Source organism: Sceloporus occidentalis, unplaced genomic scaffold (genome assembly GCF_023333645.1).
Source record: "Sceloporus occidentalis isolate IW3139 unplaced genomic scaffold, rSceOcc1.0.p SCAF_560, whole genome shotgun sequence".
Classification (NCBI taxonomy): Eukaryota; Metazoa; Chordata; class Lepidosauria; order Squamata; family Phrynosomatidae; genus Sceloporus; species Sceloporus occidentalis.
The window spans coordinates 48,815-66,558 of record NW_028317540.1 but is presented as its reverse complement, the minus strand read 5'-3'; the positions used below and the strand labels follow the sequence as shown (position 1 = coordinate 66,558).

The 17,744-nt window shown below is 35.5% G+C and overlaps 1 protein-coding gene across 2 annotated transcripts in view; it reads right to left on the bottom strand.

Annotated features, from left to right (window-relative positions):
• LOC149271116 (LIM domain-binding protein 3-like) overlaps positions 1 to 17,744 on the bottom strand; it is a 66,801-nt gene that overhangs the window by 11,007 nt on the left and 38,050 nt on the right. Inside the window, exon 8 of one of the 2 annotated variants that reach the window (XM_089507610.1) lies at positions 342 to 487. In XM_089507610.1, the coding sequence (XP_089363736.1) occupies positions 342 to 487 (146 nt within the window). The remainder of the gene's footprint in view (positions 1 to 341; positions 488 to 17,744) is intronic. The other variant, XM_089507611.1, reaches the window with a different exon arrangement.

Sequence of the window (17,744 nt, the reverse complement as noted above, 5' to 3'; positions counted from 1 at the left end):
TTTATTTAATTATCAATTTAGAGACACTTATTTTGTAGGTGTTACAGCGCCCTCTAATGGTATACTATACAAATGGCATCTTCCCTAAGCAACTTTTCTGTCCAAAAGTAATAGAAGTATAATAAGCATGACATTATTATTATTATTATTATTATTATTATTATTATTTTATTTTTTTTATGTATTTTTAATTTTAATGTAGGCACTCTATGAATAAAATATAATATCAATAACAATAGACAGGTGTGAAGTTTTGAGGATCTAGAGGTAGGAAACCATGGCAGATTTTACCCCCCAAGCATCATTTAGTTCCCCTCCTATCTCTTATGGGTTTGTCTTACCTTGACTCGGTTGGTAAACCGAAGGTTTGATGCTGGCAGTGGTGACCACACGAGGTTTAGCGGCAGTGGCCGGTGGTTCATTATAGCCATATGGGGTGGGACCTTTGACGGATGTTGATGATGATGAAAAGGCTTGAGCAGAAGAACTAAAAAAAGGAAAGGAGATACTTCAGAGTGATGGCACATCATGGCTTGCAGTCAAAAACAGAAGGTTCTAAATTAAGTTCTCCATCCTTTTGAGTAGCGTCGACATTTATGGAAACCCACCACAGATCTGCTAAGATTGACTTGCTCAAGATGACAACAAATGGAATGATCTAAGTTGAGCTATCTTTAAAAACTATGCTAACTTAAGACATAAAGGACCACACGGGTAATAATAACCTCTTGTTTCAAGTCCGTTCCACCATAGACTTTACTTGGTGATTAAGACCGAGCCATTCTATTGTTTATCACAGGCATAGTGCTAAATAATCTTTGCTTTTTTTTCTCCACATTCCCTTGATGGATCTGGATGTTTAACAACATATGGGGATCTAGTAATTCTGCCTGATGATGGACGCCTATTGATTAAATGCTATACATTAAATAATAAAGGTAGTTCAACTGAAAAGATCATCGATGAGCCACGTGGAACAACAACGTGGTTATTTATAAAGCGTTGAGTTGCTGTTGAGCTGAGTCGAGCAGGCGTGAGAAACTTCAGTCAACTCAAATTTTGACTCCACTCACATAGTAGATAACAAAATGTGATTGGAGGAGACAAGGTTCCATCTAAAACAGACAAGGGCATTCTTCACGGTAAGAGCAGTAAAGCTACGGAATATACTACCTATGAAGATAGTGGGTTATTTCTTAAATTTTTTTGTAAATGTTTTATTTAAGAATAAATTAGTTTGGCTTCTGGCAGGAAAAGGTATTTTTTAGTGGGCCTCACTGTAATTTTGTGGTTGATGATCCAGGGTTCAGTTTGATGCCCGTGGAGTCATGAAGATCTATATATTAAAGATCTATATTATAACAAATACTTAATAAAAGGCCTCAATTTACACTTGAAAGGACAACACACATATTTTACTATACCTGGTTTTTGATTGGTAGCTGGAGGAGAAGGACGCTTGTTGGTGGAGGCTAAAAAAAGGCATAAATGTATTATATTCTCAAGCCCAAAATGGCGGCAGTCACCCAGCGTTTGATCGTAGACATTGTTCACGGAAATAAACAGTACATAAGATCAATAAAGAATATATTTGGAATATGTTTGGAAGCTTTTTCTTTTCTTCTTGGATTTTGCTAAGAATTAATAAGAATTATTCTATCTATATATTGAATGTTTCAGCGTCACACGTATATCTGTAAAGGACTGCAGTGATTATCAGTTTCTGTTGTACTGATCAACATACTTAGGAACTTTCTCTCATCTGGGGGGAGTGGCTTTATAAAGGGGTGGGGCCAGTCATATGTTTTAGCCCCAAAGTGGGTGGGGAGTAGGAGGGAAGGTGGTGATGGGCTTGGTCAAATATTGGTCCAGAGAAAGAGGAAAGTGACGTGGAGACCCAAGGGAGAAGGGCTCCACCCGTAGACTCTAGGTAAACCCGGCGTGATTCCAGGTAGGCCAATGAGGACATGTTGCAAGCAAAAAAAACTGGTTTTGTATATCCTACCAAATGGAAGGAAAAAAAATGTTATCCTGTATGGATTCCTTTTAAAATATGACCTAAGTCATCAATGAAAAGAAACACCCAGATCAATACAAGCCTGATTACATGATCCTTTTTGGGGTCTATCTTCTCATTCTTCTTCTCATTTTCCTTACCGTTTTTATACATTTAGATTTTAAGTCATGAGGTTTGTTATTATTCAGAAAACTCATAGGAGTATTGTGCAGCTGACTCAACTTTCCAAAAAATATTTTAAGAAGTCACTCCTGAGCAAGGGACCTCTGATGTCTTGGGACGGTACAATTCTAAATCTATGCTGGCCAACTAAGAGTTAACTTCTTTCTTCCCCCCAAAAATACAATCTCTATTCCTTTTTTTGGTTTCCCAAAGTTACATACTTGGGGTCAGTGCTGCCATCAGTGGGATACAACCAATACCCGTGTATGGGTCCCAGGCAAGCAGGAGGTCCAACCTTTTTGATCTGTCATGGGTCTACTCATTGGCCCTCATAACATGCTACGCGGGAATTGGCCCCTTGTGGTCCGCTAACTGTGTCTACAGTTGCAAGCTATGGGGGCCATTTCTTGGGATTGCATCCTAGGGGCCCATTTCTGGGGATTAGAACATGAGGAAGCCAGCAAGAGGAGCATGGAGGACCTATCTTCTGATAACTTCTTATGGTGGCCCTCCTTGGTGTTATACATAAAAGCTGATTTGGGTGTAAATTTTTTAATTCTGGACGTAACACTGTAGATGCCAATACAATTGTCAAACCAGAACCACTTTTCTTAGGTAATCCTTACCGTCCCGGTGTTTGTAACATCGTGAAGGAACAAATAAACACAATGACAATGAAGAAACAGCCGCCATGAATGTTAAACATATACACAAAATATGGATATGGGGGTCAAACATTGGTTGATCGCTTTTACCTACGGCCTCTGTGCTAAAAAAAAGGAAGACGTCCAATGTTTCATACCCAATGAGGTTTGGTAATGAGATGGAAAGTGTTGAAGAAGCAAAGTCATCACTCTAAGCTTCTTGTTAGCTAATATTACTAAGCAAAGGGGGAAAAAAAAGCAAGCTCCATTATGTCAAGTCTGGAAACACCCAACGGACACACAAGCTGGATGGCGGGGAGCGTTGGTCCCACCAAGACCCTTAAGTGCCAAGAAGGTATGCAGTCATCAAGCTCGAAAACGTAAGCATACTGCCTTCTCAGCACCGAAGAAAGGAAAAAAGGGTTAATAAGTAGCCAGCTGCTTTAGCTGTACCTCTGGTATACTTTTCTTGGAAGATAAGTTTTCTTGGGTACGTTTCTTTTCTTGAGTAGAGGTGAAGTTGTGAATATAGGAGAAATATAAAGAGCTTCCAAGGCAGGCGGCAGCATGGGAGACATATATTTTTGTCTACCCCTTTGGGAAAAGTTGAAGGTTGGGGGGAGAAAAAGAAGGAGGATATTACTTTTTTTTTTTTTAAAAGGTCCATCCACTGGATGTTGTCTAAGATCACACCAGGCTTGACAAATCACACGCGTTTTGGTTGCGGTAGGATTTTTTTTTTATGTAGGCAGCCAACTTTTTTTTAATGAAATCACACTTTTTTTTAGGACTTCTTTTAAGACATATATTTTAGAATTAAAAATAAATAAATAATATATATAAAAAAATGATAATAATATAAAATTATTATTATTTGTATTATATATTATATTTTTTATGGAGATAAAATAAAAATAAGATAAAAACTTTTTTTAATTAAATCACACATTTTTTTTAGGATTTCTTTTAAGACATATATTTTAGAATAAAAAATAAATAAATAATATATATATAAAAAAATAATAATAATATAAAACTATTATTATTTGTATTATATATAATTTTTTTTTATGGAGATAAAATAAAAATAAAATAAAAACTTTTTTTAATGAAATCACACATTTTTTTCAGGACTTCTTTTAAGACATATATTTTAGAAAAAAATAAAAATAATATATATATAAAAAATAATAATATAAAATTATTATTATTATTTGTATTATATATATTATATTTTTTTACGGAGATTGCGAGTATAAATAATATCAATAATAATTGATCTCTAATAAATAAAGCTTACTGTTCTAAGGATGGTTGACGTACCATGAGATATTTATGGCGGGATGTCTATTAAAAATGTACTTTTTAACTTTCGGACAAGCTGCTGACTACAGTAAGATAGATGGAGATCGGTCTTCCTTGGCGCCAGTACATGTCGGTACTATGACATCATATCCTGCCATTCTGCGTGGCGCGCGTGGCATTCTGAAATAACCCCTTAGTGTAAGGGTGATGCTTAGAACGATCATGATGATGTCACAGATACTTTCAAATGACTTTTGAGTCCAGTAAAGATAATATTTGGGTGCGTGAATTACAACCATTATATATCATTCTTTTGGGAAGGTGGAACGTTTCGGTTCTTTTTATCCCTTAGCGTACTGCGGTTGGTATGCCAGCCATACGGAAGGATGGTTTGTATGGAACGGGAAATCTTAGGGATCGTTCACTAACAGTTTCGGAGGTGAGGACAATATGGTAGCCAATGGAGGTAGAAGTTTTATTAACTAAAACACCATTTGGGGGTGAGATTAGATAATTGTTCAGAAGATATTTTGTTTTAACACTGGACCAATCAACAACAATCAGCAGCTTAACAAAGGAGGAGGGATAACTTAATGGGGAGGAATAATCATACAGATTGCGAGAATGGGACGTTAAGATACCTTTCCCAATAGTATCCACATACAGTATATATTATTTTATTCTTTAAACAGTAACAGTGTCAGTTCACACTGGTGGGGGTGAAAGGAAGGTCCAATCATGATGTGATTCCCCCATTATCCCCCTCACTCATTCTGGATATGGAAAAGGGGAGAGAGAAAGGGAGAAGGAGGGAAGGAAGAGCGAGAAGCAGGAGAGATGGCAGAAGAAAGAGAGGGATCGGAAGTGAGGAAGAGAGAGGGGAGAGAGATAGAATGGATAGAGAATGGAAAAGGGGAGCGGTAATGTGGGGGAAGAGAGGGAAAGAAGAAAGAGAGGTGGGAGAAAGAGTTTGGGAAACAGAAAGAAGGGAGAGTGTGAGGGAGAAAGGGAGAAATGCGGGGAGAGAGTTAGAGGAAGAGAGAAAGGCGAAAAAGAGTTTTGGCCGTGTTATTTTAGAGGTATCAAGAGTAGGATTTGGGAAAAGTGACCGTTGGATTATTAAAATCCCTGAAATATTATCCCTGGAATTTGGCTCTTCCTGCAGCAGCCCCCCCCCCCCCATAACATATTATAATGTCTATGATATCAAACGGTCTCATCTCACCTCAACTCACCTAATGAGACGCTAACCTGATAATCTAAAATATTGAAATTCCCAGCTATAACCAACCTGTGGCACTGATTTCTGTATTTAAAATGTAGATTTTTTTTAAGATTTTCCCTTTTAATGTCCATTCTGGCAAAATGTAAATTTCTGGTGTTTTATAGAAATAATAATAATAATAATAATAATAATAATAATGTGTATTTAGTTTAAGACCTTCCCATTGCTTTCCCTTATATACATTTCCATGTATTGCATATATGTTGATAGAATCCATTGTTTCTTTCCTAAGAAGTCACAATCCGTAAAAGATTAATTTGATTTATGCCATCGGGCGGTCGCTAGCCTTAAAGCGCCAGAGTCGCCAATCCGGCCCTAAGCTAGTGAAATTTAGAACATTCCAGTTGACTCCATCATGAATCTACTAGAACCTTAACCTACTGGTAACAGTTACTGGACAACGAAGCTGAAATACCCCCCAAAAAATGAAAAATAAATAAAAATATTGAGATTAAAAAGACCCCCGATGAGACCTGCAGTGAAAATGGTTAGATTTCCGATTTGAATGAAAAAAGACATTGATTAATTAATTGACGTGCAAAGGTCTCTTCCCTGTGGGGAAAATAAAATCAAACACTGGGGTTTCTCCTGTAAAATGAAATTATATGTTTGTTAGGTTATTTTTGGTTTAAAAAAATATAAAAAAAGCATGCAAGGTCGACCTTTATGAGGCTGTGAGATGTTCCTCAACCAGATCTCCTATCCATTTAACCTTTTTGTAGATAAACATTCAGATTTCTTAATCTGTCTCTAATGTCGGCCCTCAACGGAAAAAAAAATCCTTACATTAACATTCTGTGCCTATGAGCAGGTAAGACCATCTAGTCAGCCCATTTTTTCCTGATGTCAATGACCTCTTGTTCTAACATTTCTCCTCCATTCACCATTTTACTCTCCCACATCGGAGCTCTCTCCAAAATGTCAATATCCTTCGGAAGATGGGTTCTCCAGAACTATACCCAACACTCTAGGTGAGGTCTAACCAGAGATCTGAAAACCCTTACTGTCTATATCATTTGAACACCAGAGTTTGTGACTTTTAATCTAGAAGTACAACCTAGATACACAATAGTGTTGGTTTAGGTCTCACACTTGGATCAAAAGTCAAGCGATGGAAGGAGAAGAAGATCCTGTAAGGAAGGGAGATTGAGAGGAAGGATGTCTAATATAGAAAGTCAAGTGATTCCTAAACGACCTTAACGACCGTGTCAGAGCATGAAGATAACCAAATGAGATGGCGGTATGGAAAACATAGAAGCGAGTGTACCTAGATTGTGCAGAAATGGCAGAAGATATGGTAGAAGCAGCAACGGACAGGTTCTTTGCTCCAAAACCGGATGTTGTCTGTGAAGGAGAAATGGTGGCAGCTGCCGGACCTCTGAAAATAACAGCACAAGCATGAGCAGACATTTAGAACATAAAGCATCCTTTACCACCAAACTCATCGGATGGACTAGAGGGACTTCACGTCTTCATAATGGAACAGCAACAGTGTTGGTTAGCTTTTGAGGCTTGTGGTGCTGTTCTGCTTACATTATGGAAAAAAAATATATATTTTTTTTCCAGTTTACTTGATATTTTTCAGATTATTTAATGGGAAATTGAGTTTTTGGGGAAGCAAACATACTAATTTTAGTCTTCAAGAGTCTGAGAGACGGACACAAACTATGCATCTCTCGGAGAACCATAAATGACAATGAGACAAATTTTTGGAACGGTAAGCAGGACAGCACCTCAGACACACGAGACACACGTTTGCTACGAAACATGAGTTGGGTTATAAACAGTTATGTGAAGAAACAAAGAATTTGTAAAACAAATAAAAAAAATCCACTATGAAATAAAGTCGGTCTATCACTGGGCCAGATTATATAGGAGGTAAGGATTTGTATAGAATGGCCAAAGGCTAGTCACAAATTGGAATACGGTATATTCAGGAAAGATATAGTAGAACCTTAATAAGCCTTGATATTGTAGCTTGTGCTAAGTATCTAGAATTATTATATTGTCTAGATAGCAGAATGTTATGTGCCAGTATTATGCCTAATTTATTTGAAATTTGGTTGAAATGTGGTCTGTACTTAGCGTTTACAATATTGGAACATTCATTATTCTGCAAAAAAAGCCAAAAAGTGGTCTTTTTTGTGTTTTATATAATTTTTTCCTAAATTGAATGTTTATTCTGAGATAAAAAAAATGTTTAGAATTTCATTCTACCTTTCAAAGGAACTTAGAACAGGTAATTTTGCCTGAATAGAAGGAGGTTAAATGAATCTCAGAAGATACCCCTATCCTGATGTTTGTATGGACATTATGCCATTATGGTACAGAACATATGAGACAAAGGGTCTATATAGTCTTTTGGGAACACACCATCTATTGTGCTCATATCTGTTTATATGTTGGCCACCATTTTGAAAACCTTTGGTAGATAACGGTATTGCTACCTTCCAGCTTGTGCCCTCAAAGCTCCTCAACAGTTCAGGGTTTAAGTACCCAATCATCTCAGCAGTTCAATAAGTCACTCTAGGTTGAGGATTATCAAGAGTTGTCGACTGACAACACAACTATATTCGAAGTCATCTCGACTGGACTCCCATCTCATGTTGAGTTGCAATAACAACTCATCTGTTCACAGAAAGTTGAGTAGTGAGTTGACCAAAGCAAACTGGTCAAATGCTCAATAAATTACACCGATCCACAGACTCAACTGTAAACTTGACAGCCCAGTCGATTAATGTAGAGTTTATCTAGAAGGTGGTCAATAGTTGTCAAGTGCCTGTTGACATAACTTAATGGGGGACTCAAAAATCCAAACTCAACTTGACTCAACTCTACAAACATTAAGTGAATCGACAATCTGTTGTTTGGTGGGGAAAGCTAGTTTTGGAACATAATTAACAACTTGGCTTTAAGTCAACAGACCTATCTGTTTTTCTGACATATCCTTCCATCCAAAGACCAACTTGGGCAATTGTGAAGGACCTTCTATAAGCCTGTGCTGCTGAGGGCCTTAAAGGGCAAAAGCTGGGGGGAGCAAACCACCCTTCCCACCAATAAAATGTATAATATATAAAAAAATATTCCTGATGAATGTTTGAAAAGAGGTCTTATCACCATATCATCCAATGGCATGGTTCTGTAGAACCATTACATCACCAAGTCAATATAAATTCTCGCCAGGTCAATGGGAAACAAAGAAAAATAGAAGGAAATAAGCAAAAATATATTACCTGGGGCTGGAGGGTAAAAAAGTTGGAGGCGGGGTAGAAGCAGGAGCAGCTGCAGGAAGCGGTGAAGCTGGGTATTGCTCTGTATATAGCTCAGCAATAGCTGCTTGATTTGGAGAAGCAGTGACTGTGGCAGAAAAGTCTAGGCTGTCGGTTGCTGACGCATGCTCAACTTGGCTACTGCATAAAGTTGAAGACAGTCAGAAAACAGCATATGGCTAAGATCAAGCAAACACTGAACGCTGGAGGTGCCAGGGAGGCCGACGGCTTATTACTTCATCAACGCAACAGTTAAGTGATGAATGAATGGCCGATAATATCCAGGAGAATGAATGTGTCGTTGAAATCTCTAGGAGAAGTAAATACTTGCCCTAAGCAAATAGAGTTATGGGGCCCCATCTTAAGTACTTCTGATGACAAGTTTTGTCAATATACAGGAACCCCCTTAGACTAACGGTAGCGCCATTCCCTTCTTAACGTTATCGTTAAACCAGCATTCTCCCATCAATAGCGCTATGGAATATGATGACGCTTTAAAAATACAATGTAACAACAATAATAAATGAAGTCATAATAATAATAACCAATATATTTCCCGGGTATAAAGCTCCTCGTCTTGAGACACCATGTTAAGATGCTCTACAAGGTTATTGTTGACCGAACCCTTACATTAAAGTGGATCTGTCACCTTCTTAAGTGTCCACTCTACTTGGATGGTCCACCTTGGTCCCGACCTTGCAAATATTTACTTAGAATATTAGAATATCTCATAATGATAAAAAACCTTTAAAAAAATCTAATGATTATCGAGGGAATTTCGAGAGATTAAAACCCTCAGGTGGGACAGGTCCACTTTATATAGGATTCGCTCAACGACTTTGGCGAGGTGTCAAAACATGAATTTCACACATTGTATTACTGTTGCACATTCATCTCCGAGGACCCCGCAGGACAGATGCTTTAAGCTGCTGTGCAAAAAAAAATATATCAGCTGAGAAGCAAGCTGAAAAAGCATTTTATGTTACATAATAACTTCTGAAATAACAGCAGAAAGCGTAATTGCTGCAGATTTGGTACAAAGTCATTCCAAGTATCCTCCAAAACACAGCGGTCAATGAGAAGGACCATTCTATACATTGTTATGGTGACTTCTATAATTATACTTTATGTATGTCTACATTTACAAATCAAGGTGAAATCCTGTTGAATTTGGTGGTGTCTACCAGTCTAATGGACATTAGATATGAGTAACGTCGGTGGCCAAGAAGAAGAATGTAGATGAACGGGTCATCAAAGCAGGGGCGAAACGTGACATTGTCTTCCCATGACGCCTTTGAATATACTCTTGTTGATGTAGCTACACTTGCGACAACTCTTGTATATGTAGTGATCATACCTATGGGCTTTCTAAATGAGCTGACCATGAGGCTCTTGAAAGATTAACCATTTAATAGCCCATTGTGAAGATTGTGGTGACCCGCCAAGTGCGTTAACCAAGTGGCTCTAATACCTGTCTTGATGGACCTTCGTTGAGTCACCTGCATTTCAGCAGGGATCTCAACCATAACATACTGGGAGCAAAAGCACCAATTGGGACACTGAGAATCTCCCACTTCACCCTGAGACCCTGAAGTTGGGGCAAAAACCCTGAGACTCGGGGTCAAACATTGAGAGCCCCCAGGTATGGCAACAAGGGATATCAATGGCCGTCCACCTTGCTATAAGAGTCATAGATGCTAAATTATTAGTTAAAGCTATTTGAGCGGACAATCGCCACGCTCCTGCCTGTGCATGCCTCACTACGGCCACTGAAAGGCAGCAACTGAAGCATCACTTATTGGGTAGGTCCACCTTTAGCTTTAAGGATAGTTCCTGCGTGGTTCTATGATGTAGGGTGTCTAATAGTTGTACAAATTAACTTGTACCGTTGAAATAGTTCTTAAAGGATACTGGGAAAATTCAAGTATAAAAGCATTGCAAAGAAGCAGCATAACTTAAAGGTGCTGTTCCACTCATCTTGCCAGAAATAAGTCTTTAATCTTGTTTCATTTTGCGTCATTCATAATTTTTTCTAGGAAGACTCAAAAGGCACTGATAGGCTGTTGCCATAGAAGCCATAAAAGCTTCTTAAATGTTTCTGTATTGTTTTCCTACAGATCTGCTAAGGTTTATTGGCTTATCATATACTAGAAAGTATGATTAATATTTTATCAGACCGAAACAGCATTTTTAAGAATGTCAAAGCAATAAGTGCTAAAAGGCAGACTAAATGAAAGTTATTGTATACTAGAGGGGAAAATACCTGAATCAAAGAAAATATACATATTTTTCTTTTTTTCATGAAATAATTTTGCGCTTTTTGGTGTTTTTATTAGATTAACTCTTTATTTAGGATGAGTTTTTGAGAGTATCAACCTCCTTTTATCAAGTCTTAAAGGGGAAGAAAAAATATTTGATGCTAAGGTTCAATGATTGGAATCATAGCAGCATGGCCATAATTAATAAAAAAAACAAACATATAAAGCTTGTTTAAAAAGGAAAATATTAATACTGGAAATAAAAAAGTATTTGATAATTGTAACCTGTACGAAGAGATTGTAATAATTGGCAAAATTTCAAAAGGGCATAAAAAATACAGATATTAATACTGAAAATAAAAAAATTATTTGTTAATTGTAATTCGCAACAAAATTGAATAAGCCAAAAAAATTTAATTGGTGAATAATTAAGATATTAATACTGGAAAACAAAAAGTATTTTTAATCTTGTAAATTTGAAAATGAAAATATTAATAAATAAAATATATTAATAAATAAAATATTCATATTGAAATATAAAAAAAAAGAAAAAAAAAAGGTAAAATAATATTGAAAAAAATATAAAATATTTCAAAATATTGAAATCAAGAATTATATGTGGAATTTAACTGAAAAAAAAAATAATATATAAAACTGCGACAATGGCATAAAATGAAGATATTAATATTGCTAACAAATTGAAATTTGTCAAACATATATATATATATAAATATATTTATATATTTATTTTCCTTTTAAAAATAAATGTCTGGATCAGCCACTTCCACTACATGAAATGTTGTTTTTAAAAATGAGTAGAAGCATGTGAAAAACTGAAAATGTACAATTAACTCCAACAGCCAAATGCGGAGTTGATATTTTTTGTATGTGAAATTTTATCGGTATAATGTTAGATATTATTTGAAAAAAAAAATCTTCAAACTACAAAACGTATCGGTTAAAGGGTTAATTTTCTGCTACTTAATACCTTTTGTAAGAGGATGCAAGAGGGGGTGAGGGTTTTTGCACGTTCTGAACAGAGCTGGTATACGTGGCCTTTTTTGGACTTGAACCAGCCCCATACCTCATGGAATAACCTCTGGAGGTCACCGGCTTGTTAAGGTTAGGGCTGTTATCCACTGGCGTTGATTTAGGAGGCCAGACCCCTGAGCTGGGAGTACCTGCAGGACTGGGTAACAAAAAATGACAGTGCGCATTGGGGTCAGCACATTCCCGAGTCAGTAACGCTGCCGAGAAACCCATCGCCTAGACCCAGGCCTGGTGTTTGTGCGCGTCTTTCAACTATGTTACCTAAACGGTTCTGGTTTCTGCTGAATTCTCCCGAAACCAAGACCCTAGTGGATGGCGCAGTCTTGAAAAGTTCCACCAAAAGTTTTTCAATTTAAAAAAAAAAAAAAGTTCAACCAAACTAATCCGATACTCAGAATTTGAGGGCCTTAGTAATATTGTCCAATTATTTATAAAAATGGTAAAAAAAATTTGAAACTCATTATAATGACCATTGCTCGCCCAAAAACAATTATACTTCTAATAGAACATACAAAAAAAAAGTAATCAAAGAATAATCAAATCTTTCTCTGTGGTTCAAATAACTTTTTGATGATTTCGGTCCAGCCGAAAGCCGATTTCAGATGCCGCCATGATTTTGAGAAATTAGCCCACAAATGTCTTTTTAACGCTAAATATTGTTTTTTTAAGTCATAACTTTGGAGCTGAGTTCGCACTTTTCGTATTAGTACGATAGAGACATTAGAATGAGAATGAAGTAGAAATTAAAATTAAATTAATTAATTTATTAAATTAAATGTAAATCTTCTTAAATCTTTAAAAAAATATTTAAAATCTTACATTTTAAAATCTTTGTAATTGCATTTATTTGTCCGTGCTTTTTTTTTTTTTTTTTTTCGGGAACTGGTTTCTCACCTTGATTCATTATTACGCAACAATATGCTTTGAAGTTCCAAACAACCATTAGCACTTAAATTATTATTTATGTACTTAAAGGAAATGTTCCACCTACTTTGCTGTTTTTGAACTTTTTTATAACTAAATGTAGAATTAGAAAGATATTTTTTTTTTTTATTGCTGGATGCCGAAAAAAATAAATAAATATATATTTAATTTAATAAATTGTACAATTTTGCCTCGTTCATAACTTTTGCCAAGAAGATGTGATTGCCACGTGATATAGAGACTGAAAAAGTTATTATTTTTTAAAAAAGATTCCGTGTTGTTTGTGTGTTTAAAAATAACACATTTTGTAAGAATCTGTTTTTCAAGAAATTACCAAAAAGATAAAACACGCATTGAATGTTACCTGGCGTCGGGAGATTTGGCAACATTTTCCTTGCTGCTGTGAAAGAAGGGGACATAGTGAATGAGTTTTAACCGTTTTGTGTGTTTCCGGGGGGGGGGGAAGTGATCGTTAATGATGGTGAACAGGGTGAGAAAGGTCATACCTGGAGCGTCCCAGGTATGTTTAAGAGCAACACCATGACTCACTCACCATACCAGAGCATTAAGTACCTTAAAGATATTTGTAGTCCAGATAGGATCCTTTCATTATAGTAGAGCCTACAAATTCTTATACTCCATATTGAGATTTTGACTATATAGTTTTTGCTTGACTCTAGATCCATGCTCTTCATGTTCTCACGATATATATTGTACCTAGCAGCTATGTTCTAGACATAAAAGTAAAATGAAGATGGGCAGGGTCGGCCCGACAATGGAGCCGAGTTGGGCAACTTTGCCGCCCCAAGCCCTTTTTTTTTTAAAGCGGAAGAGAGAGAGAGGGGCTCGGTGCCCCTCTCTCTCTCCTCTGCGGCGAGTCTCCCTGTTCGGTCTCGGTGCCGGCTTGTTATGCTGAGCGCCGGAAGATGACGTCATTTCCGGCGCTCAGCATTACAAGCCGGCACCGAGACTGAACAGGGAGACTCGCCGCAGGACTGCTGAAAGGTAAGTACAGGGGGGGGTAGGGTACATCATAGGGAGGGAGGGAGAGGAAGGGTAGATAATGGGGGGGGCGGCAGGGACGGAGGGAGAGGAAGGGTAGATAATCGGGGGGGCGGCATTTTAAACTTCGCCCCAGGCGGCATTTTGTCTTGGGCCGGCCCTGAAGATGGGATATCAGCTGTGAGCTTGGCGTTATGGGCTTTGCGTCAAGGCATCATGGGGGCCTTCATGGACATGTCCCTATTCTGCTTGCCCGAAAGTATTAATGCTTAACAATCTTCTCTAGATGTGTTGACATTGCCTCCAACACATTTATGTAGATATGGTACCTGTCACGTATGGTTGACAGGCCCTCAAAAATTATCTATATGTTCCCTAAAATATATATGAACTTTTAGATGTTGTAGGTCAAGTCATGATTGTGAACAAGCTCAAGAAATTGATGAGTTGATCACAAGAACATGGTCAACCTTTCCATGTTAATGTCACACATTAGGGACACGTTTCAAGTGCTCAACACATGAACCATTTTTCTTCTCCTTTTTTCTTTTTTCCTTCATGTTGAAGGTGATGCCTTTTTATCGGGTCAACACATAAAAAGACGTGGCGTTACATTAGTTTTTGGGACTTCAGAGGTCTCTTCTTCAGATGGAATCCCATCATAAGAATAGACGTCTGAGGTCTTCAAAGCTTTTGTGATGCCAAGTCTTCTTCGACTAAAATACTTCATCTTCTCGTGGACCAATATGGCTATATCCATTTTGTTTTTACATCCTTAAAATTTCTAGAACCTCAGTTCTTTAAAGTAAAAACATTTCAATGTATAGTTCTCCTGGCTGTTGGTAGCTTTGGGAATCTGTTTTCCGCCTTGGTTTGTGGTGAGTCATGAATTTCATTGCAAGGCTAAAATGGTGAAGCCGAGGGTGGAAAGAAAGCATTAAAAAGTGGAAAAAAAGAGGAGTTAAAACATTTATATATACCAAGAACCTAAAGTTCATGCAATAAGTCAAGAAATCAAACTCAGTGCAAGAAAATCAGCATCGTGTCCAGGGAAGCCAACGTTTTAAGAGCATCTGATGATCAGACAAGCAAGAGGGTCAGGCTTCTAGCAGCATAAGCCCATAATTACTTAAATAATTAATTATTATTTTTTGCCTCAGCCCATTCTACATTGCTATGGCAACTCCACACGTATTCATCTATATGCATATGTGGGTACTGTCCAATCATATGGCAGGGGAGCTTGCGGATGTTAGGAGACAGAGGAGAATGTGAAAGAAAAAGACACATCAACATGGACGAAGAAATATGGACAACGAAAGCGACAGAAATTAATCCATATTAAAAGGCGGCCAGATAGAGGAACAAGTTAGTCGTTACTCCATCTTAACAGACAGGGCTAACAATTTGGTTATTTTTCCCTTCATTTACATAATTTCTTTGTGTTGTACTTAATTTTCTTTTGCCTAAGTCTACTAAAATATTGATATTGTTATCTAGTTAATATTAGCTTAATATTTTCTGATATTGATTATTTTAACCATTTTTTTCTTTTTTTTGTCTAAAATAAATATTTATTATTATTTATTTATCTTTTTTTTTTTTACTAAAAGATGGTCAGGCTTTTAGCAGCATAAGCCTATAATTACTTAAATAATAATTATTATTAATTTTTTTTTTTGTCTCAGTATATTACCAAAATGTTATGCTACATTTTATTTTTTATTTTTAAGTTTAAATTATATTTTAACGTTTCCTGATTTTTTTTTATTTTTTTTTTTTATTCCTTTTGCAAGATTTTTTAAAGACAACATAATACAAAAAAAAAGAAAAGAAAAGAAAATAATTTTCATAATAGAAAATGGCTATGGTTTATTATAAGCCACGGTATGATACTTAGTGAACATTGTGCTTAAATATATATATATATATATATATATATATATATATATGTATATATATATATACATATATATATATATATATATATATATATATATATATATATATATATACCCTGTCTATTAACACTGCTTATCGAAGTTATCCAGGTAGTAGGAATTAGGGTTTTAGGCGGCTATTATATTTTTTCCGAAGCCCAACAAATCTGGCGGACTTCTTTAAAAGGGGGGCTGTGGATAAACTATGCTTTTCATATACTCAGAGTTACTATCTTTATTTTGGCATGAATTGGGGTTATAATAAACACGCATTTAGAAGATCTAAAGAGATTCCAGGACCCTTCATTTAAATTTGAAACTATGTAACGGAAACATTTAAATTATTTTGAATAATGATTTTATTCCATATTAATGAGCCAAAAATTATCAGTCAATCAATAAAGTGTTGAGAATATAATATTGTTTATAATATATATATATATATATATATATATATAAATATATATATATATATATATATATTACGCACAGATACATTACATTAATATCTAACATTCTTGTGCTTTACATAGCAGAATTTTACCTATTTTCCCTTATTTTATGACTTTTAAGCTAATCACAGGGAGGTGACATGGAATAAGCAAACATGTGCGATTCTTAATTTTTGGTCAAAAATTCAGGAAACTCGGAAAAGATCGGGATAAAAAGTCCAGGAACTTATTTAGAAACGTTATTTACATACAAGGACATCGTAGACATCAGAGACGTTAGCAGCAGAATTTATTGAGGGTCATCCGATTTTATTTCTTAATATTGATGCTCAAGACGAGCGAGCCGACCTCTCTCAGCCACTTAAGAAAAAGACGGAGCAGCCCACGCTAAAGGCTTTTTACGCCAATTTGAGGTTCCTTCTAAATTTACGTAGGGAAATATTTCAGTTTTCCATACATTATGAGATCATCAGTGAGATAATGGAAAGAAATTGCAGTAGTTACGCAGAATTAATTTTTTTTTTTACTATAATATATGCTGGGCAAGTTCATCATAAAATTTCATGAGAAATATACATTTCTTTTATTGAAAATATTATACAGACTTGCTAATAGATGAAAATTTGAATTCAAGGGCATTTCTTGATGCTATTCATCATAAATGTGAACATTCCGTTTAATATATAAGCCATTTTTGGGTATTTCTACACAACCATTGCGCATAACCTAAACCCTCTGATTATTTAATATGAATGTCACTGCCTAATGTGTATATGTACATAAATTTGAAATAAGTATACATATTTTAATAATTATATATTAAAACTATAAACCCATATTTTTTTTAAATGGGAACTACTAATCGTAACATTTTAAATTGCTATTTGCTTAAAGAAAAGGCAATTTTACTCCTTAAATTTAAAAATGGCTTTATACAAATTTGTAAAAAAATTTGCTTATTTTTAAATTTGTTTTAAATATTTATTCAAAAAGGATGAATTTTTTTAATATTTAATTCTAAAATTTCGAAGTATTTTTCTGATCACTATAAAAAACTAATTCTTGTATAAAATTCCATACTAGTGTCAACAGGGAATTTTCATTATACTTAAATTCTTATGGTAAAGAAAATGTAAAATGTGTTTTATAAAAATTGGTTGAACTATTATGAACTGTATGTTGGGTGGATATATGGAAAAATATATCTACTTTTTTTTTGTATTATTATTATATTTTTTTTTAAAAAAATGATTTTTATAATTTTACATTAAAAAAAATTCAAAAAGTTGAACTCAAATCATTTTTGAATATCTCAAATCTAAATTTTACTGATCGCTAGAAATAAATTATTTTTTTGGTATAAAATTTAATCCTAGTGTTGATGTCGTACCAAGAACTAGAGCAAGCCAACTATTAAATCCAGGTAAGCACTATAG